The following is a 19,749-nucleotide window of genomic DNA, read 5'->3' as shown; positions in this document are numbered from 1 at the left end:
TGTGGTGGGAGGGGCAGTTTGGGCTTGCTCTCTGGGGTGTGTCACTCTGGCAGGATGGGAGAATCTTTGTTACTTAAAGGCCAAGCACTTGAGGGGACAAGGAGCAGGCAGGGGGTGGGAGAGCCTCCTGCCTGGCATAGAAAGCTACCCGACCCACAGGAGTCTGCAGTTAGATTGTAACAGGCTGACCACTTCCTTGGGGTCGGTGCTGGTGGCTGGCAGGAAAACCCAGCAGATCCCAAGCGGTAACAGGAGATGCAGAGCTGCCTGCTGGAGCTGGGGAGCTGGGAGCTGGGACTGTTCACAGTCCAGGCACAGAACACAAGTATATCCCTCCTGAGGAGTCAAGCCCATGGGAAACGCTGCTTGGCCAAGCCTGGGAAGGAGGGTATTTTTAGTGTGTGTTTCTGGGTGGGGTGGGCCCAGGTTCTTCCAGACCCTCTCAAACAATATATGCTTCCCAAACCTACTTAGCCCCTCCAAGCAGTAGCCGTAGGGACCCCTCGTAGGGACTGACAGGCCAGCAGAGACGGTCCCAGAGAAGACTCAGGATGGAGGACTGGGCCCAAGCAGCGTGGAAGGCTGGAAGTGGGCATGGTTGGTGTGACCATGGACGGTGAGAAGCATGGAGCCATTGCGCCGAGCCAAGTTTAGAACCCTGGAGTGGGGGGGGGGGCAGCCCTGTCTGCCCCCATGCCGAGGGGGCGTCTCCTTGGGCCAGGCCTTGTGCTGGTCATAGGGCACGGCACAGACCAGGACCAATAGGCAGACCACCTCCCGAAGGGTAGGCTAAGTGGAATTGGGGGAGAGGGGCTAGCAGCTCTGGTGGGGAGAAAGGGTGGATAACAAGGTCACAGGAGATGCTCAAGGGTACCCTCAACTCTGTCTTCAAAACCAGTAAGGCTTGTTATAGGAAAAGTCCATCCAGGCTTTCCTCTCCCAGGGAGGAGCCATACCACAGCTGGGCAGGAGCGCATATCGATTCTGGGGATGTCTGGCAGTCCCCCACTCAAAACAGAGACCCCAGGCAGTAACGTATCTTTACAAAGACAATCTTTATTGAAGTCATAGGCTACGGGGGCAAGCTCCAAGGTGGAGGGCCCCAGCCCCTCATCTACTCCCCTGGCCTGGGCACCAAGGTGAGCACACTGCCATGGTGCTGAGACTAGGGAGTAGGGCCTTTCTGGCAGCACAAGGGGATGTGGGGACCTCAGGCCCTGAGAAGTGACCCAGAGCCTGCCCTCCCCAAATCCTGGGTGAGTCCAAGGCTAGGACCCCCACCTGGTGGGCTGTACCCAGGGCTGTCCTCATCACCTGGGGTCGGTGGAGCTTGGCAATGGCCTCTTGGTACCCGAGACAGCGAAAGGAGGCAGCTGCTACCGTGAAGAGCAAAGACGCTCAAGAGATGGTCGGAGGCCCAGCCGCTGATCCGCCCAGTGGAGGCAGGCCCCTCCCGCCCGCAGCTGGTCGGTCAGCTGTCCTTGCCGCTGCTCTTCTGTTCTGAGGCTGTGGCCTTGGTCAGGTTCCCAGCTTCTCTCTTCAGCACACTGAGCAGAGTCTGCGAACTCTCCAGGATCTGGAGACAGACATGTGTGTTGGTTACTACCGTTCCACCATCAGGAACCTCCCACCATGCCAGCGCCAGCCCCTGGGGCAGAAGCACTGAGGAGAAGCCCCCTAGTGGAGGGTCGGACAAGGTCAGGAGGGCCCCCTTCCCCTCTGAGTCTAGCCCAAAGCCCCTTCCTCGCACCCTGGAAAGCCAGGCTAGGTTAGCTCCCGCCAGCGGGCATGCTGGGCCCCCCGAGGCGCCACGAGCCCCACCTTGAGATAGGCGGCCTCTGTCTCCGCGATGGTCCGGTCAAACTCGTTGCGAGAGGCAATCTTGCGCGCCAAGTTCTCATTGACTCGGGCCAGCTTCTCCGTCAGCTGCCTCACCTCATTCTGCAGGCGCTGCTTCTCTTCCTCCTCCTGTTGGATCTGCCGACCCAACTCCTCTCGCTTCTGGCACAACTCCTCGATGCCTGGGGTGGGGGGCGAGTGGAGGGCGGGCGCTGTGGACCCAGGGCAGGAAGGAGCGCAGCACTCCTCCCACTCTGGAACCCATCGCCTGCTAGGAGAGAAGCTTGCTGGAGGGCCCAGTACTGGCCCGGCCACCTTCCACCCGAGCCACCTTCCAGGGGTTCTAGGGTCCGGGAAAAGCCCCGCCCCAGACCGCCGGGCGTGCGCCTGGGAGGCAGTGCGCGCTCCAGCCGTCCGTCCCTGGCGCTCACTCAGCAGGCTCCTAGCGCCAGGTGTGTGCGGCACGGCGGCTGTGCGCCAGGCACGCCCGCACGGCCTCCGGCGCCGTCCGAACCGAGACCCCCACGCACGGACCGTGCACCCCACTCGGCCACGCGCAACGGGCCCGCTACCGCCTGGGCCGCAAGCCGGCGAGCCCCGCGCCCTCCCAGCCCGCCCGGCGGACTCCGCCGCGCGGTCGCTCACACTTGACCAGCTCGTTGTTGTAATTCTGCAGCGCCGCGCCCTGCTGGGTCATGGTCGCCGCTCCGGCCGCGACCACTCCAACCGCCGCTACCGCATCGCCGCTCGCGCCTGCGCGTTGCCTTCCGATAGCGCGCCCTCCCTTACGTCACCCCCGCGCGCCTCTCCTGTGCGTCATCGTCGCGCGCCGCGCCTAGTGGGTCTGGGAAGCTAGCGGGGCACACAGATGGCGGCGGCGGTGCGCGACGGCGACCCGGGGCCGACACAGGAGCTGTTGGTGGCCTGGAACACCGTGAGCACCGGGCTGGTGCCGCCGGCCGCTCTGGGACTGGTGAGACCCCGGAAGAGGGCAGTGGGCCCGCGCGGAGTTCCCGGGATCCGACCCTGGGGTTCGTTCGGCTCCCCGGGCAGCCCTTCCCTAGCGTCGGCCGCGGCTTCTCCTCGGCTCCTTCCTTTCCCCACTTGTCCCCGCCTGTCAGCCCCCTTCCCCCCTCCACTCTGCGTTCGCTCCTCACGGGCTTCTGCACTCCAGGCGTCCTCCCGGACCAGCGGTGCGGTGCCGCCGAAGGAGGAGGAGCTGCGGGCGGCGGTGGAGGTTTTGAGGGGCCACGGTCTGCATTCGGTCCTGGAGGAGTGGTTTGTAGAGGTGCTGCAGAACGACCTGCAGGCCAGCATCTCCCTCGAGTTCTGGAATACCATCTCGCAGCGTGAGAACTATGCAGACGAGCCTCAGTGCCTCCTGCTTCTCCTTGACGCTTTCGGCCTGTTGGAGAGCCGTCTGGATCCTTACCTGCATAGTCTAGAGCTGCTGGAGAAGTGGACTCGCCTGGGCTTGCTGATGGGCGCAGGCGCTCAGGGGCTGCGGGAAAAAGTCCACACCACGTTGCGGGGCGTCCTGTTCTTTTCCACTCCCAGAACCTTTCAGGAGATGATTCAGCGCCTTTACGGACGCTTTTTGAGAGTGTACATGCAGAGTAAGAGGAAGGGGGAAGGGGGCACAGACCCGGAACTGGAGGGGGAATTGGACAGCAGGTATGCCCGGCGGCGGTACTACCGGCTTCTGCAGAGCCCGCTGTGCGCGGGATGTGGCAGTGACAAGCAGCAGTGCTGGTGCCGCCAGGCCCTGGAACAGTTTCACCAGCTCAGCCAGGTCCTGTGAGTACTCGCGCCTGTGTGGCTGTGGCCATGCCCCCGTTCTTCCTGACTCCCCATTACTGTCCTGGGTCAGCTGGCCTCTTCAGAGAGCTGGTGAGCTGGCTGGGGGTGGGGGGGGCAGGCATGACAAAGGGAGGGTCCCCAGGATCTCTGTGCTGTGAACTTCTACTTCCTGTCCTGGACACAGGTGTGTGTCTGCTACTCACACTAGGTTTCACGCTTTGCGTACACTGAGATCCTAGGTGATTCCAAATTTCCTGGGCCATGTAAATTTCTGCTATGCCTTGTGTAGGTTTTCCAGGAAGGAGATGGCATTGATTCTCCCCTGTAGTTGCAAAAAAGTGGACTTAGCTTTTTTCATTCTTTCAGTACAAGCTGGGGATTAGGCCAACATGCTGCGCAAGCAGATTGCCTTTCCAGTCTTTTAAAGAGGAAAGGATTTTGTTGTTAAAGCCAGGTTCTGACTTATGGGCCTTTTGTCCTTTGTGGTTGTTTATAACGATTTTGTCCCGTTGAGTGAAGCAGCAGCCTCTCTGCCGTTAGGAAGGGAGTGGTCCTGTTGCCGGCAGGGGGCAAGGAGGCCCTGAATGGCTTCTGTTGGGTTTATCCCAGATGAAAGATACACAGAAATGTTCTTTCTCCTTTCCTTTTGAGTCCCTTTGCCGTTGTTGACCAGGGTTTGCACCGAAAGGCATACCTGGGGACATCTGTCCTCACGGGGCATATTTAGCTATGTTTCAGAGCCTTGTTTAGAAGAGGCTTTGGCCCTGAGAGCCACACCCACTGCTCACGTGGGGAAGGCCAGTGTCTTAACCCAGGCAGCAAGGCCAGCTGGGGAGGGCAGGTCTCTGTCCTCCCAGCAGCTTTTTCTTGAAGCTTTTGTTACTGAGGGCACTGGGTGTGGGGGAAAGGAGTATGGTCTGCGTGCTCCACAGGCAGGGCTCTCCTCCAGACACAGGCTCAGTCTGTTGGAGCGGGTCAGTGCCGAGGCTGTGACCACCACCCTGCACCAGGTGACCAGGGAGAGGATGGAGGACCGCTGCCGGGGCGAGTATGAGCGCTCCTTCCTGCGTGAGTTCCACAAGGTAAGGACAGCCCCTCGGGCCCTGTCCCTTGGGGCTGTAGAAGAGGTTTCTGGTGGGGCACCTGGGTGGCTCAGTCAGTTAAGCGTCTGCCTTCAGCTCAGGTCATGATCCCAGGGTCCTGGGATCGAGTCCTGCATCGGGTTCCCTGCTCAGCGGGGAGCCTGCTTCTCCCTCTCCCCACTGCTCATGCGCTCTCTCTCTTTCTCAAATAAATAAATAAAATCTTAAAAAAAAAAAAGAGGTTTCTGGCAAACCTGACCCCCTGGCTTTAGAAACAGCAAGAGTATGGAGACTTTGATGAACTAGGACCTGGCTGGTGGTCGAAGCTGTCCTGGTGCTTGGTGAAGGCTGGCCCTTTCCAGCCTGCCCTGGTGACAGCGAGAAAGAGCCCGTGACGTGCTCATCGAGGTCTGTGCAGTCACTTGGCTAGAGGCAGTGCCAAGGTCTGGGGTGTCCCAGTGAGGGCTCTCAGGGCACCCATGCTATTGGGGGAATGGTCTGGGGCTCTGTTCTGGGCTCTCCAGAGTTGTGGAGGTGCTGGGTCCAACCACAGGGTACTGTCCAGCCTGCTCCTGTTTTTTTGCCTATACTCTTCCACTGTCTTCTGAGAACGCAGATTAGCTGTGATGGGGATTCAAAGCAGATGTCTGTACAACAGTGGTCTCAAATGGGTGTGAGCCCAGAGGCCTGGCTGGGGTACCTGTGTTGCCCCAGGTGGCAGGGCATCCAGATAGTGTCATCAGTGGCTCTATAATTTGTAGGGGAACGTATACATTCTGGGGTCCATGTGGCTGTGTTGCCTATAAAGGCGTGTGTGCTCAGAGGGTCCTTACATCTGTCTGCGCGTGGCTAGTCAGGTGCAGGGCCCCCAGGGTGTGTCTGTCCATTGAGTCACAGGTGACCACTGTCTCCGTGCCCTGCATCAGGGCCACCGTTGCCAGAGATAAGCCTGGGCACTGATGCTCTTAGGGTGTGGGGCACACTGATGGAAGGCCTGGGGTGCCCCCTTCGGGCCTATTATCCTGCTGATTTCAGCGTGCTCCTAGTCCAGAGCAGGGGCTTTGGGGACTCCCCAGGGCTAGCCGCAGGGTCGGTAGCTGTGTGGCTTCTCCCAGCGTCTGCTCCGTGTCAGGCTGGGGCTCAGTTCCTTCCCTCCCCAAACCTGTGCTCTTCCAACAGTGGATCGAGAGGGTGGTCGGCTGGCTGGGCAAGGTATTCCTGCAGGATGGCCCAGCCAGGCCCGCATCCCCTGAGGCTGGCAACACACTGCGTCGCTGGCGCTGCCACGTGCAGAGGTTCTTCTACCGAATCTACGCCAGCCTCCGCATCGAGGAGCTCTTCAGCATCATCCGAGGTTGGCCCCCTGCCCACTGGAGTAGCCCACCTTCCCTGGGTCTTTGCCCGGCAGATCTTGCAGGCCGTGAGGGGCACTTGGACTGTGGCGTCTTGAGCAGAGCGGGGCCCGTCAGCGTAGGCTGCCTCCTGCTCAGTGTCTGGGTCAGGGCAGGTGTGGCAGGGCAGCGGACAGTGCTTCTGTGTGTCCACACTCATGCTCTCAGTCTCATGTCCCTGCTCTGTCCTTCTGCACCACAGGGGGTTGCGGGCACAGGAGGGCGCAAGGATGACCTGCAGCACCTAGCAGGTGTTTCTCGGTGTTACTGAGTGGAGGTGCGGCTGCTCAGCTCTGGGTCCTGCCGACGTGTGTCCTTTTTTGCATGCACAGCATGTGCATGCCGGCACGTGTGCGCTGCAAGGGCTGGCACTCTTCCTACAGACTTCCCGGACTCCCGGCCAGCCATTGAGGACCTCAAGTACTGCCTGGAGAGGACTGACCAGAGGCAGCAGCTGCTCCTGTCCCTCAAGGCTGCCCTGGAGACGCGCCTCCTCCATCCAGGTGCCGAAGCTGCTGCCCGAGAGTCCAGTCTTCCTGCCCCAGGGCCTGTGTAGCGAGTGGGTTTGTGCAGTCCTTAGGAGGGCCAGGGCACTCCACTTCATTCTCCCCTGAAGGGAGGCGCGGGAAGTGAGGCCTGTGGCCTGGCGGCAGAGGGGTGCATCGACCCTTCAGACAGACCACCCAGTAGTGGGGGGCTAGGATCGTGGAAAGTTCTGGGGAAAGCCCCCGAGAGTTGGGGGAGGAGGGGGCTGCTTCCTGCGTGTCACACTAGTATGCTGGGGACTGAGGGCACGGTGGCATCCGGAAGCCCACCTGGCCAGGGTGCAGCTGCTTGCTTGTGGAACCACCACTCCTGGGTGCTGTGGGGACTACCACCCTCCCTCCTGGCCGTAGGCGTGAACACATGCGATATCATCACCCTCTACATATCTGCCATCAAGGCCCTGCGTGTGCTAGACCCGTCCATGGTCATCCTGGAGGTGGCCTGTGAGCCCATTCGCCGCTACCTGAGGTGAGCGCCACAGGCAAGCCCCAGGGCGCGGCTCCGACTTGGGGCGCTTGGCTCCTGGCTCCTGGCTCCTTGTGTGCAGCCAAGTTCCCCCTGGGTCCTGGTGGCCCCCGGGACACCAGGGACGCTCTGTCTTGCCTGGCCAAGGCCCGGGCCCCTTCCTCTTGCTGGTGCCTGCTGCTGTACCTGTTGCCCAGTGTGCAGACCCTGGGGCCCCACTGTGCACCCCTGCCCCCGTCCCCTCCCAGCCCAGAGAGGCCCCAGCTCAGCTTTGCCTGGCTGGCCAGGCCCCCAGGCTAAGGAGGAGGAGGGGGAACCCTGGGCTCAGCCTTTCCCACGACGAGGACCAGGACTGTCAGGTGGTGTGTCGGAGAACGTGTTTGAGCAGGCGCCATGGCACAGCTGCCTCAGGACTGCGGAGCCTCGGGGCTGGGCCGAGCTGCCCTGAGTCCCGTCTCGTGCCTTTTGCTTGTGAAGGGCCTGGTCTTGGTTCTGTCTTATTCTTTAAGATTTATTTGTTTTGCAAGAGAGAGAGAGACTGCGTGCGTGCACCAGCAGGGGAGGGGCAGAGGGAGAGAGAGAAGCAGACCCCTGACCACCCCCCACCCAGGCTGAGCAGGGAACCTGACACGGGGCTTGATCCCAGGACCCCGGGATCGTGACCTGAGCCAAAAGCAGACGCTTCACCGACTGAGCCACCCAGTCCCCCCGGTTCTGTCTTATTATTTGAATCCTTGGTGTTCTCAGAAAATGGTGGGGTTTTGTTATTTTCGTGATCGTTATTCTCTTTCGAGACAAGGTCTGGTAGACGTAAGCATGTAGCCAGTGGGCACTCGCTGCCGCGGGTGAGGTGGGTGGTGCACGCTGGTGAGGCGCGCAGGGAGAGGTGTCGTGAGGGCCAACAGTGCTCCCGTTGGCAGGACACGGGAGGACACGGTGCGGCAGATCGTGGCTGGGCTCACGGGGGACTCAGACGGGACAGGGGACTTGGCTGTTGAGCTGTCCAAGACAGATCCGGCGAGCCTGGAGACTGGTCAGGACAGCGAGGATGACTCTGGCGAGCCCGAGGACTGGGTCCCCGACCCCGTGGATGCTGACCCAGGTCAGTGCCCGCCAGCCCTGCCGGGCTCCAGATTGCGGGGGAGGCTCCAGTAAGGTAGGCGCTCTGGCCTAGAGTTTGTCTCCGCGCGAGCCCTGAGGCTTGAGGGGGTCAGCCATCCACGCCCAGCCCAGCCCGTTGCCTAGAACACCTCCGCTGGCTTGAGCGGCCCCTGGTGGCCTGTGTCCCCATCCCGGTTGCTAGAAGGGCAGATTGGCCGTCAGCCTGTGCACCACCCAGCCCACCCGCACCCTGGGATCTGAGCCTGGGCCTCACGCGCCTGGCAGGGCGGGCCCCGCCCGGGCACAGATGGTGCTCCCTCAGTGCCCCCCCCACGCCGTGCAGGGAAGTCCAGCTCCAAGCGGCGCTCCTCGGACATCATCAGCCTGCTGGTCAGCATCTACGGCAGCAAGGATCTCTTCATCAATGAGTACCGCTCGCTGCTGGCCGACCGCCTCCTGCACCAGTTCAGCTTCAGTCCTGAGCGGTGAGGCCCGTGAGCGGCCGCTGCGTGCCCTGCTTCGTGACGCCAAGCAGGAAGGGGCCTGTGCTCAGCCGTGGACCTGGGGTGGCCTTGCGGGGGCGGGGGGGCGGCCCAGGAGTTTGGGGAGCCAGGTGCCCGGGGACACCCAGGCCTCCGCTGAGATGGAGCAGGCCCAGGGTCTCCTGGCCTGGGGGTGTCCTTGCAGCCGTGGGGGCGGGTGCCTGTGCCGTGTCTCTGGGAGGCGTCGGGCACTCTGCTACAGCTGCTGTGGGGTGGGGGCGCGCCACACCCCCTCAGAGATGGATCTTTCCAGGGAGATCCGCAACGTGGAGCTGCTGAAGCTGCGCTTTGGCGAGGCTCCGATGCACTTCTGCGAGGTCATGCTGAAGGTGGGCACCCAGGGCTCCCTGCCCACCTGGCCCAGCCTCCCCTAGCCCGGTCCTGGGGCCTTGGAGACACCCATCTCTTCCCCTAGGACATGGCAGATTCCCGTCGCATCAATGCCAACATCCGTGAGGAGGACGAGAAGCGGCCCGCAGAGGAGCAGCCGCCTTTTGGGGTCTATGCTGTCATCCTGTCCAGCGAGTTCTGGCCGCCCTTCAAGGACGAGAAGCTAGAGGTTCCTGAGGACATCAGGGAGGCCCTCGAGGTCTACTGCAAGAAGTACGAGAAGCTGAAGGTACCGACCACACTTCCCTGTGGCAGGAGCCAGGGGGCAGGCGGCCCTTCCACCCATGTTGTGCAGCAGATGCCGGGGTGACCCGGCCCCGCGGTGCTCTCCAGACGCCTCTGCCCCTGCACTGGGGCCGGAGGGCGCGGCCCACGTTCTGTTTCGTTAGGAACCTGTGCATGTGTGCGCGTGGGTGCTTCCCCACACTGTACTAGCAGGGGGGCCGCATTGCTCATGCCCTCCCACCCTTCTGGGCTTCCTGTTCCACTGTCTACGCTCTGGTATCTCAGAACCAGGGCCTGGGGTGCCGGGCTTGTCCCAGGGAGCGCCAGGGAGCTGTGTTTGCTCTGTGGGTGTCTGCCTCTGGGACATCTCCAATTGCCCATGAGGTATTTGACTTCCAGGACCCTTCCCTGTCTCTGCCACTGCCCAGCTTGCTTCCCTAGAAGCTGCTTTCCCAGGCCCCAGGGCACTTGAGGACCAGGACTGTGCTGTCTGCTGTTGGAGCCCTGAGGGCCTAGGACTTGGGCAGGAGGAGAGAGAGGAGAGGGCTGTAGGACGTGTGGGGTGGTCCGGGTTTGGGAGTGCACATGGCAGGTGTGGGCAGGGATTGACGGCATGAAGAACCCTTCCTTGCAGGGATGGCTCCGTGGAGACGTGTCTGGAGAGAGTGGGGAGCTAGGGTGCCCATCCTAGGTTTCTGGGGATTGGTGAAGCAGGTTCTGGGGCATTCGGTCTGATAAGTGGGTTGTGGGACTTGAGGGGTCTCTGGGTTCCTGAGCAGAGGAGGAGTATGGTGGGTGTCTGGGGAGCCAAGCCTGAGCCCTGGGAGCATCTGGAACACCTCCAGAGATGAGCCAGCAGCCAGGGCTTGGGTATGGAGGAGTTGGGGGAGGGCAGCAGAGCCAGGTAGTGGGAGGGACAGTGGGTTCTCCAAGTTTGCTGTTCTAGGCCAGGGAAGCTAATTCTGGAAGGAGGAGGGCTCCTTTCCAGAGACGGGCAAGGGCAGGAGCGAGGCAGGGGATTCTGGAGTAGGAAGGCAGAACAGGGCAGGGCCATATTCGGGGGCAGCACTGCACAAGGCTGCGAGGGTCTGTGTGGTTGTCACTGGCCCCGCTGGGCTATTGGACCACCCTGTGGTTTCTGCTCCTGACTGTGGTGAGGTGCTGGCTCTAGAGCCTGCCCACGGTGCACCCCACCTCTCCCTGGTTGAGGACATCTGTGTGCTCACTGCCTTCTCCCTGCCCCGTCTGTCTGCCTTGTTGACATGCAGCCACTGCCAGGAGAGGCCCCACAACCTCCCACCAGGGTCTTGCCATGGGTCCCGGGATGGCTGAGCCACGTCCTTCTGCTCAGGCCTGATGCACCTGACGTGGTGGCCACGTGTCAGCCTGCTTTGTCTTAACTGCAGCTGGACACTGGAGTGGCAGGGGCAGTCCCCCGCACTGTGCTGGAGGTCAGGCCTGTGGCCACAGTGTCTCTGCCTCCCACCAATGCAACTCTTGGCCCGAGAATCATGCTGGACACGTGTGGGTGGTCGCGCAGGCTGCAGAATACCCTCACCTGTGCTTTCTGCTGCTGGGCCTGGCATCTGGCCCGCTGCCGGCTGGAGTGGTGGCTGTAAGGTCACGGCCTTGGAGCCAGAGGGCTCCTGCTCTACTGGTTGTGACCTGGGCAAGCTGTGGGTTCTGCTTCCATTTTCTGTCTGCAAAGTGGGGTTCACTATTGTCTCCCCCTTTAGAGCTGAGGGGTTGTTGAAAGACTCTTAGCACTTGGCGCAGAGGGGCTATGTCAGTGTCCTGGGGTTGCCGGAACAAAGTACCACGGATGGGACTTAAGACCGCACAGATTCATTGTCTCAGTTCCAGCAGCTAAAAGTCCGCAATTGACTTATGGATCGTAGGGCTGCCCTCTCTCTGGAGGCTCCGGAGGAGGGTTCTTCCTGCCTCTTCCAGCTTCTGGTGTCTCCGGGCGTCATGTGACTTTTGGCCACATCAGTCAGTTTCTGGCTGTGTTGTCGCATGGCATTTTTCCCCGTGTCTCTCTCTGTCCAAATTTCTTCTTAGAGGACACCAGCTGTACTGGGTGAAGACTCACTTTATTCCAGAGTGAGCTCATTGGAACAAATTGAATGTGTGATGGCCTGATTTCCAAATAAGCTTACGTCCTGAGTTAGTAGGGGTAGGAGTTCAGCATCTTTTTGAGGGACACAATTCAACGTACAACAGTCCATCCTCCGGCCCCCCTGGAATTCATGGCCTTTCCACATGCAAAACACAAGCAACATCCCCAGAAGTCTTTACCCTTCCGGCACTGACTCCCAAGTTCGCAGCAACCCCAGAGCTCAGCATCTAAGTAGCATCTGAATTGGGGAAGAGCGAGACCGTGCTGCTCCTTCTGGGCTGGGTTCCTCTCCAGCTGCGAACCTGGGAGAGCGGACAGGGAGTTGCTGCTTCCAAAGTGCGTTTGTGGGAAGGTGTAGGGCCGAGTCTGCATTCCAAGAGGAAGACTTCCAAAGGAAGGAAGGGGTCACAGGCTCCAAGGAAGTCCGAGAGCCAGTGGAAGAACTCGTGTGACCTCATAGCTGTGTTTCCAGCCTGCCGGCCAGGCCTCTGCCCCACACCCCTGCGCGCAGAGCCAGCCTCTCACGTGGCTCCCGCTCCCTCTCGCTTTCAGTGCAGGCTGTTGTAAAATTCTCCGGAACCTTGTCCACTCTCACGCGCCCCCTTCCTGGACAGCCGTCTCTGTCCTGGCTCTTCTGGGCTACCGGTCGGCTCTAGTGCCCTCTGGGCTCTGTCTCGAGCGCACAGGGAGCCCCGTCCAGGCTGGCGGTGCCGGCGGCTCCCCTGCATGGTTTAGGCTCGCGCGCTACCGTGAGGCCGCACTCCCGCGCTTCCTCAGTCTGTCGTACTCACACGGGGCTGTGCCACTGCCTGGCGGGGTTGCACGTCCTCCAGTTTGACACCTCACCAGTGTGGCTTTCCTGGCCACGTTCCTGCCAACAGTCTCTTCAGGGCAGTCCAGGCCTTTATAAACTGTGGCTCACATGCTCCCAGCCTCTGCCCCCACCCAGCTACGTGGACTCCCACACTCCTGGTCTTTGCTAAGCAGCACCCCCCACCGGGACCAGAATGGATGCCTTTCTTGTGGCTCTGCTGTAACAAAGTGCCACAGCAGGGTCCTCCCTGCAAAAACAGGCTTCTCCATTCTGCAGGGCAGCGTGGAGACCGGGGTGTCAGCACCGCTGTGGGATGGTCCTGCCCCCCACCTCAGCATCAGGGGAGGGGTTTCGCAGGCCTTGCTTGGTGTCTCTTGGCTTGTGGCTGCGTCCTGCAGTTTCTGCCTCTGTCCTCATGCTGCCCGTCCCCCCCACGAGGATGCTGTTCCGTCAGGGCCCCCTGTACTCCAGATGACCTCATCTTAACTGGCCCCACGTGCAGCAACCCTGTCTCCAGCTCCGGTCACACTCCAGGGTCCTGGGGCTTAGGATATGGATGTGTTTCTCGGAGACCACGAGTCTGTCAGCAGCCCTCACTGCGTGTTCAGTGCTCACTGTTACACCGAGCTCGTGGGAGCCGGAGCCCCTGTCCTGTCCTCCTCCTGCTGCTGATGGCCTGGTGGGGGCGGGTCAGGGAGCCCTCCCCTCACCTGGCGCCAGGCAGCGGAGCCTCCGGGCCTCCTGTGCTGACTCTGGCTGTCCCCAGGCCATGCGGACCCTCAGCTGGAAGCACACCCTGGGCCTGGTGACCATGGATGTGGAGCTGGCCGACCGCACCCTGTCTGTGGCCGTGACTCCCGTGCAGGCAGTGGTCTTGCTGTACTTCCAGGACCAAGGTGAGCCCACTGACCCCTAGCCGGCCTGCCCCAGCCATGCCCCCCGGGGGCCCATGCCAGCCCACCGGGGGCCTGCTGACCTCCGGGCAGCCGGGTGGGGCCGACGAGGCGGGGGAGGCAGGGAGGCTTGGCCTCGGCGCTTGTGTGCAGTGCTGCTGGCCGCCCCCACAGCCAGCTGGACCCTGGAGGAGCTGAGCAAGGTGGTGAAGATGCCCGTGGCGCTGCTGCGGCGGCGGATGTCCGTGTGGCTGCAGCAGGGCGTGCTGCGGGAGGAGCCCGCCGGGACCTTCTCCGTGGTGGAGGAGGAGCGGCCGCAGGACCGCGACAGCATGGTGCTCATCGACAGTGACGAGGAGAGCGACTCGGGCATGGCCTCCCAGGCCGACCAGAAGGAGGAGGAGCTGCTGGTGCGGTGGCGCGGGGCGGGGGGGGGGGGGGCGGCCCGGTGGGGGCTCTGGCGAGGCGGCAGCCAGGCAGGTGGTGCCTGACCGCGGCCCGGCCCCTGTGCCCGCAGCTGTTCTGGACGTACATCCAGGCCATGCTGACCAACCTGGAGAGCCTGTCGCTGGAGCGTATCTACAGCATGCTGCGTATGTTTGTGGTGACCGGCCCCGCGCTGGCCGAGATCGACCTGCAGGAGCTGCAGGGCTTCCTGCAGAAGAAGGTGCGCGACCAGCAGCTCGTCTACGCGGCCGGCGTCTACCGCCTGCCCAAGAGCTGCAGCTGACGCGCCCCGGGCCTTCCCTGCACCCCCCACGCACCTGCCCTTGCCCTGCCCCCAGAGTACAGAGTAAAGCAAGTGGTTCTCCAGCCTGTCCCTGTCCTGCTGGCTTGCTGGGCCCATCGTGAATTTGGGGTCCAGGTGCTCCCTCCAGACGAAGCTCTCCGCCCCACTGAGCAGGGCCTGGCTCCCTGGGAGCCGGGGAGGGGAAACACGTGAGTGGCCTGGCCCAGTCCTGGCCTGCACACCTGTGTTTGGGCTCCAAACCCAGAGTCCTGGCATACGGGGGTCCCTAGGCCACACCTGCTCATGAAGGCCCACTTCTGAGCCTGAAGCTCAGGCAGGAGCACACCGGAGGCCTCCAGCCCCAAGCCTCCCTCTGGCCTTCGGAAGGAGCCCTCAGGTCACCCACCCTCTTCCTGGCCTGAGGGTTCAAGGCCGTTTCTGGGACATGTGGACGCCATTGGAACGTGTGAGATAGGCAGCTGAGTGTCCCCTGATGGACCAAGAGCTCCCATGTCTCTAGCAGGAGGAGCTGGCTATTTGTGGCTCATAGTGAAGTTGGTTTCTGTGCTTCAGGCACGTGGTCAGGAGCACGCGGGGCCTCAGTGCTCTGAGCACAGGTGAAGAGCCCTGTGAGCCCAGCCTCCCCAGCGTAGCTGGGAGACCAGCTGTGTCCAGAGCACACACGGGGTCCTGTCTAAGGGATTTGGGGGGCCTGGCACTGCCTCAGCCCCGGAGCTCCCAGGAGGCAGGGAAGGGTGTTGGCTCTGCCCAGGCTGGCACCACAGCCTCCGGTGCTGGGAGCTCTGCTCTAGCTGGTGGCACTGTCCTCCCAGGCAGCAGAGACCCTGCGGAATGAGCTTCTACTCTCCTGCTCCCACCTGCCTGGGGCTCCTTCCCAGGCCTGGAGTCATGCCTGTTGCTCCTACACACCCTGGGTTCCCCCCCAAGCTGTCCTCCAGTGCCCACCCCTACCTCTCCACTTTGGCCTGTTGCACAGGGGCCCTGAGGTCAGCCCTCTTCTGGGACTTCCCCTTCTTACCCAAGAGTATTCTGTTTGCTGAGGTTTGGAGGACAAAGTGGTGGAAACGAGGTGTGTAGTCTTAGCAGCCAGTATCTCCCTCCCCTGGGCTCTGCCCACCACCAAGGCTGCTGTGCTGTGGTCACTAGAAGAGGGGCCTCCTGCTTCCTCCGAGTTCTGGTGGGGGCCCAGAAGGCTCTGACACCCGCCATTCCCTCCAGGCGGAAGGCCACCTGGCACTGGGCTGCATGTACCTATGTCGTCCTAACCAGGATGCAAACCTGCTAGACTGGCCTGGCAGGGGGCGGTGTCCACTCCTGGGCACAGCGCTCCTGCTTTCCGTCCCTTTTGACTTGGTTTGTGGACAAATGTGGTAAAAAAAAAAAAAAAAAAAAAAAAAAAAAAAAAGCTGTGTCTTGGGTCACAGCATTACTCAACAGGCACAGAAGTGTGCCAGAAACTGCTGGCTGATCCCCGAGGGTTCCCCTAGGAGGGGCCTCCTGTGCCAGGAGTCAGGGGGGTTCCCAGGGACCAGGGGTCAGCTGGGGCCCCTCTGCACCCTTGCCCCTGGCGCCCTGTGGGGTAGGCTGTGGGGTGGGGCAATTCCTCCTGCTGCCTGGGTGGTTTGCTTGGCCAGGTCCTTAGGGGAGGAGGGAGGAGGCCTCAGGTTGGGGGGGGGGCAGTGCAGGAGGCCAGGGAGGAGGCTGAGCTTAAGTGTGTGGATGCCAGCCGGCAGGTGAGTCCCTCGGGTGGTGCTTGTCAGGTTGGCAGGAGGGTGCACGAGGAAGCAGCCCTCAGAGGGTCAGGTGGGCTCTGACTTGAAGGACACGGGTAAGCTGGAGCCTCAGGTGCACCCAGAGGATGTGGTTCTGGGAAGACCTGTGGGCAGTGCCCCCCACCTCTCCTGGGGGTTGAAGAACCCCTGGAGGTTCCTCTGGACCTGAGCATTGCTGGGGTGTGGGCGGGACCATCCCCCGTGAGCACTGGTCCACGCCTTACCCCCCCGTTGGCCCCTGCTTGTCCCAGCCTCTGGGGTGTCCTGAGAGAGAAACAGGGGCCCTGTGCTGTGTGCTCTAGCCCCCCCCCTCCCAGGCTTTCCAGGCCACTGTCTCCACTTGTCCAGGGGCCTAAGCGTGGGCTCCACCCCCTTCCCCACGAAGCACCATCCCCCAAGGCCAGGGCAGCCCTATCCTTGCCTTGGCCTTGGGTCCAGCAGGGCACTCAGAAGTGGCTCCCAGGCCCCTCTCCACCCTAGCTGCCCCACCGCAGGGCTGCCTGCCCAGGGCTCCTCCACTCTGGCCCCCGAGCTCAAGTGAAGCTCCAGCCAAAGCCCTGCCCCCACCCGCTCAGCTTCAGAGCCCTACTGTGAGGTCAGCGCCTTCCGATGAGTTCCATCCAGAGGTGTGCGGTGGGGCTGGGGGCTGGACATGGCCCCCTGTCCCCAGCCTGACTCCTGCCCGGTCGGCAGCTCCCTTGGCCTGATATGTTTGTCCCTTTTGCTCATCCCTGCTGCAGGTGCCTCCTCCTGTCCCTCGACCCCGCCCCTGCCAGGGCCCCTCCCGTACCCTTGTGGTGGCCCCAGGGTGAGGGGCGGCCCTGGGCGTCCTCCACTGGTGGCTGACAAGGGCCCCTCGGCCGCACGGGCCCTGTCTCTGCAGCTGGGACGTACTGCGAGTGCAGCCTCGGCCTCAGCCGCGAGGCCCTCATCGCCCTGCTCGTGGTGCTGGCGGGCGTGGGCGCCAGCTGTTTCTGCGCCCTGGTCATCGTGGCAGTTGGTGTCATGAGAGCCAAGAGGTGCACGAGCCCCAGGGCTGGGAGGGCGGGTGAGGGCCACAGGGCCATACTGGGGGAGGGGCCTCTGCCCCCGGGTGGGATGTCACCAGGAGCTGGGGAACACCGTTTCCCAGACAGGGCTGTGGAGAGGCGGGGGGAGGGGCACTCCTGGGCTCCGGGAGGCCAGCTCCACTGTCCAGGATTCACGCCTCCCTTTGTCCCTGCAGTGAACCATGCCCCAGACACATGAACAGCAGGTGAGTAACCTCAGGGGAGGACCCCACAGGTGAGCCGTGCCCCTACGTCCTGCCCCTGGAGGTGCGGGGGGTGGGACGGATGCATCAGAAGCACTGACTGGAGGCCCAGGCCTGCCCTGGGAGGGGGGAGGTCAAGGCCTCCTGAGGCCTGTGCTGGTGGAGCCAGCCTGACCCAGGCCCTGCCGTGCAGGTTGGTGGGGCACTACGGGGTCCAGGAAGATCGCATGGATCTGCACACCGTGCAAGTGGAGTCCCATGTCATGGACCCTGACTTGGAGGTCTCCATGATGCCGCCCCTGGAGGAGCAAGGCCTCATGACCATTCCCATGGACCCGATGGCCCCAAACATGACAGTAGAGGAGCAGCCCCCTCTCACCCCCCCAACCTGAGCAGGGCTGCAGGCAGCCTGGGCGGGGGGGATTAAACAGTATTGAGTGCTTCTGCCCTGTCCTCTCTGCGGGCTCCTCCTCAAGCCGCTGTGCAGCTGCGTCATGGGGTGGTGAGGGGTGTGTGGGCGCCCAGGTCAACTCCTTTATCTGGGGTGGGGGGAGGAGGCCCAGTGCCTGCACAAGGCACCCACTGTCCACCCTCCAGGGCAGGGAGCCACAGCACTGGTATTTCCACCGTGGCCTCAGCTTGGCTCCTCCCCGCATCTTCCTGCTGCTTTGTCCCATGAAGTTGGCACGGCCCCAGGGGCCCCTGTCCACCCCACCCCCACCCTGGGAAACCCCAGGACAAGATGTGCGACTCTGATGACTCCAGAGGGAGCAGTGTTTGACAGGAGAACTTGGGCTGGTGCCTGTGCCCTACCCACACTGTCTCCTTGAGATTCTAGGACAGTCCTTAGAGGGCCAGGTGGGGCAGACATGACCGTCCCTCTGCCTCGTATGCCCTCCACCCTCCAGCCTATCCCCTGGGCTCAGGACCCCATCATGTGCTCCTGACCTCACCAATCATCCGCTATGGGGATGGGGGGGGCACTGTGTGTGTGCTGGCGTCACTTTGCTGGGCAGGAGATGGGCAGAGACTGGGGACAGCAGCAGGGCTCATGGAGTCCCATTCGATGCGTGGCATCGATTTTGGTGGGTGGGGGTGTTGTCCAGAGGCTCAGGCTTCAGCAGGTCGCACGGTGGGGGGTATCGCAGGAGAGGAGGGGCAAGGCGTCTTGTCAGCGCTGCAGCTGTCACAGAGCCAGGAGGAGCCCAGCTCCGGGACAGGTGGCTGGCAGTGCAGGGCACTGGCTGTCTGCCCAGCCCCCGCCCTAGGTGCGGGACTGGCCATGGAACAGGAACTGCCGGCACTCGGGCCGGAGATTTAATGTTTGTGCAGGCGCGGCAGAGACTCACTGGCTCCGCGGACGCAGGAGCAGCGGGCTCCTAGCGCTGCCCCATGAGGAGCCCCTCCTTTCTCTCGCGGCGGCCGCCGCCGATGTTGCTGCTGCTGCTGTCGCCGTGGCCAGTCTGGGCCCAGCCGTCCACCGCGGCCGCCACCTCGGGAACCCCAGGCACTCCGGACTGCCCCGAGGCGTGCGCGTGCGCGCCGGGCGGCCTGGTCAACTGCTCGGGGCGCGCTCTGCCCGCCGTGCCAGAGGGCCTGAGCCGGTGCGTGCGCGCGCTGCTGCTGGACCACAACCGTCTGCGCGCGCTGCCGCCTGGCGCCTTCGTGGGCGCGGGCACGCTGCTGCGCCTGGACCTGCGGGAGAACGGGCTGCGTTGGGTGCACGCGCGGGCCTTCTGGAGCTTGGGCTCGCTGCAGCAGCTCGACCTCAGCGACAACCAGCTAGAGGCGCTGGCGCCCGGCACCTTCTCGCCCCTGCGCGCGCTGCGCTCCCTATCGCTGGCCGGCAATCGGCTGGCGCGCCTGGAGCCCGCGGCGCTGGGCGCGCTCCCGCTGCTGCACGCGCTCAGCCTGCAGGACAACGAGCTGTCTGCGCTCGCGCCGGGGCTGCTGGCCGGCCTGCCCTCTCTCCACGCGCTGCACCTGCGCGGCAACCCCTGGACCTGTGGCTGCGCGCTGCGTCCGCTCTGCTCCTGGCTGCGCAGGCACCCGAGGCCGGCGCCAGGTGAGCCCTCCGGGCGAGGGTGGGCGGGCCGGGACCCACGGCCACAGCCGCCTGACTCTGCACCGTGTCCCGCAGAGGCCGAGACGCTGCTCTGCGTGTTGCCAGGGCGCCAGACGCTCAGCCCCTTGACCGCCTTCCCGGACGCCGCCTTCAGCCACTGCTCTCAGCCACTCGCCCCGCGGGACCTGGCGGTGGTCTGCGTGCTCGGGCCCGTCTCCTTCCTCGCCAGCCTGGCCGCCTGCCTGGCGCTGGGCTCCCTGCTCACCGCCTGCCGCGCTCGGCGCTGCACCGCCCTCAGCCGCCTGAGGAGACCGCGGGACCCTTGCCCTGGGAGCCCCGCCGCCTCTGCTCAGGCCTGAGCGGGCGTTGGCTGTTCTCGAATCTTCCCCCCTGCCCTTCTTCACAGTCCCTGCAGGCGTCAACAAGCGACACAGACAGAAGTTTTCGTGACATTCCTTTAGACATCACCACTGCACAAACCGGGTCAGGGGCAGTGCGCGCTGGGCCCCTGGGCGGAGGGGCCGCGCGCGGCTGCGCACGGGCCGCATGGGGAAGGCACGCGCTCGACACTGGAAGGGCTGGGCCTGTACAAGTTGGCGGGCAGGGCCGAGGACAGTCCCGAGCCAGCGCTTGTGAGGAAGCCTATCTCGGGCTGTGAATAGCCGGCTTAGCCCTCGCGGAGATGGGAGGAAGAGGTCAGAG

The 19,749-nt window shown here is 63.3% G+C and overlaps 4 protein-coding genes across 4 annotated transcripts; 3 read left to right on the top strand and 1 right to left on the bottom strand.

The window, feature by feature from the left end:
- Positions 1 to 1,038: 1,038 nt before the first annotated feature.
- On the bottom strand, positions 1,039 to 2,617 carry SSNA1 (SS nuclear autoantigen 1). The gene is made up of 3 exons (XM_026489879.4): positions 2,485 to 2,617; positions 1,822 to 2,021; positions 1,039 to 1,576 (listed from the first exon to the last, which is right to left on the bottom strand). Exons 1-3 carry the CDS (start codon positions 2,534 to 2,536, stop codon positions 1,472 to 1,474), a joined length of 357 nt encoding a protein of 118 aa, XP_026345664.1. The 5' UTR covers positions 2,537 to 2,617; the 3' UTR covers positions 1,039 to 1,471.
- A 24-nt stretch (positions 2,618 to 2,641) lies between these two features.
- ANAPC2 (anaphase promoting complex subunit 2) lies at positions 2,642 to 14,020 on the top strand. The gene is made up of 13 exons (XM_026489877.4): positions 2,642 to 2,812; positions 3,014 to 3,636; positions 4,589 to 4,721; positions 5,901 to 6,075; positions 6,496 to 6,615; positions 7,009 to 7,126; positions 8,044 to 8,225; positions 8,568 to 8,709; positions 9,020 to 9,095; positions 9,182 to 9,385; positions 13,081 to 13,210; positions 13,382 to 13,617; positions 13,725 to 14,020. Exons 1-13 carry the CDS (start codon positions 2,708 to 2,710, stop codon positions 13,935 to 13,937), a joined length of 2,457 nt encoding a protein of 818 aa, XP_026345662.1. The 5' UTR covers positions 2,642 to 2,707; the 3' UTR covers positions 13,938 to 14,020.
- A 1,670-nt stretch (positions 14,021 to 15,690) lies between these two features.
- TMEM210 (transmembrane protein 210) lies at positions 15,691 to 17,416 on the top strand. Its single transcript, XM_026489876.4, has 4 exons — positions 15,691 to 16,470; positions 16,614 to 16,749; positions 16,956 to 16,985; positions 17,176 to 17,416. The coding sequence occupies exons 1-4, from the start codon at positions 16,383 to 16,385 to the stop codon at positions 17,372 to 17,374; spliced, it is 453 nt and encodes a 150-aa protein (XP_026345661.1). The 5' UTR covers positions 15,691 to 16,382; the 3' UTR covers positions 17,375 to 17,416.
- A 930-nt stretch (positions 17,417 to 18,346) lies between these two features.
- On the top strand, positions 18,347 to 19,640 carry LRRC26 (leucine rich repeat containing 26). The gene is made up of 2 exons (XM_044380532.3): positions 18,347 to 19,047; positions 19,123 to 19,640. Exons 1-2 carry the CDS (start codon positions 18,375 to 18,377, stop codon positions 19,404 to 19,406), a joined length of 957 nt encoding a protein of 318 aa, XP_044236467.1. The 5' UTR covers positions 18,347 to 18,374; the 3' UTR covers positions 19,407 to 19,640.
- Positions 19,641 to 19,749: the final 109 nt, after the last annotated feature.

This window comes from Ursus arctos, unplaced genomic scaffold (assembly GCF_023065955.2).
Source record: "Ursus arctos isolate Adak ecotype North America unplaced genomic scaffold, UrsArc2.0 scaffold_18, whole genome shotgun sequence".
NCBI lineage: Eukaryota > Metazoa > Chordata > Mammalia > Carnivora > Ursidae > Ursus > Ursus arctos.
The sequence above is the reverse complement of the archived record's forward strand: the minus strand, read 5'-3'. Positions and strand labels throughout refer to the sequence as shown.

Coding starts and splice junctions, on each gene's coding strand:
- ANAPC2 (XM_026489877.4), top strand. CDS start 2,708: ATGGCGGCGGCGGTGCGCGACGGCGACCCGGGGCCGACACAGGAGCTG. Junction 9,096..9,181: donor TCTGCGAGGTCATGCTGAAG/GTGGGCACCCAG, acceptor CTCTTCCCCTAG/GACATGGCAGATTCCCGTCG. Junction 13,211..13,381: donor GCTGTACTTCCAGGACCAAG/GTGAGCCCACTG, acceptor CCGCCCCCACAG/CCAGCTGGACCCTGGAGGAG.
- TMEM210 (XM_026489876.4), top strand. CDS start 16,383: ATGGCCCCCTGTCCCCAGCCTGACTCCTGCCCGGTCGGCAGCTCCCTT. Junction 16,471..16,613: donor TTTGCTCATCCCTGCTGCAG/GTGCCTCCTCCT, acceptor CTGTCTCTGCAG/CTGGGACGTACTGCGAGTGC. Junction 16,750..16,955: donor GGTGTCATGAGAGCCAAGAG/GTGCACGAGCCC, acceptor TTGTCCCTGCAG/TGAACCATGCCCCAGACACA.
- LRRC26 (XM_044380532.3), top strand. CDS start 18,375: ATGAGGAGCCCCTCCTTTCTCTCGCGGCGGCCGCCGCCGATGTTGCTG. Junction 19,048..19,122: donor GCACCCGAGGCCGGCGCCAG/GTGAGCCCTCCG, acceptor CGTGTCCCGCAG/AGGCCGAGACGCTGCTCTGC.
- SSNA1 (XM_026489879.4), bottom strand. CDS start 2,536: ATGACCCAGCAGGGCGCGGCGCTGCAGAATTACAACAACGAGCTGGTC. Junction 2,022..2,484: donor CAACAACGAGCTGGTCAAGT/GTGAGCGACCGC, acceptor CCCCCACCCCAG/GCATCGAGGAGTTGTGCCAG. Junction 1,577..1,821: donor CAGAGGCCGCCTATCTCAAG/GTGGGGCTCGTG, acceptor GTCTGTCTCCAG/ATCCTGGAGAGTTCGCAGAC.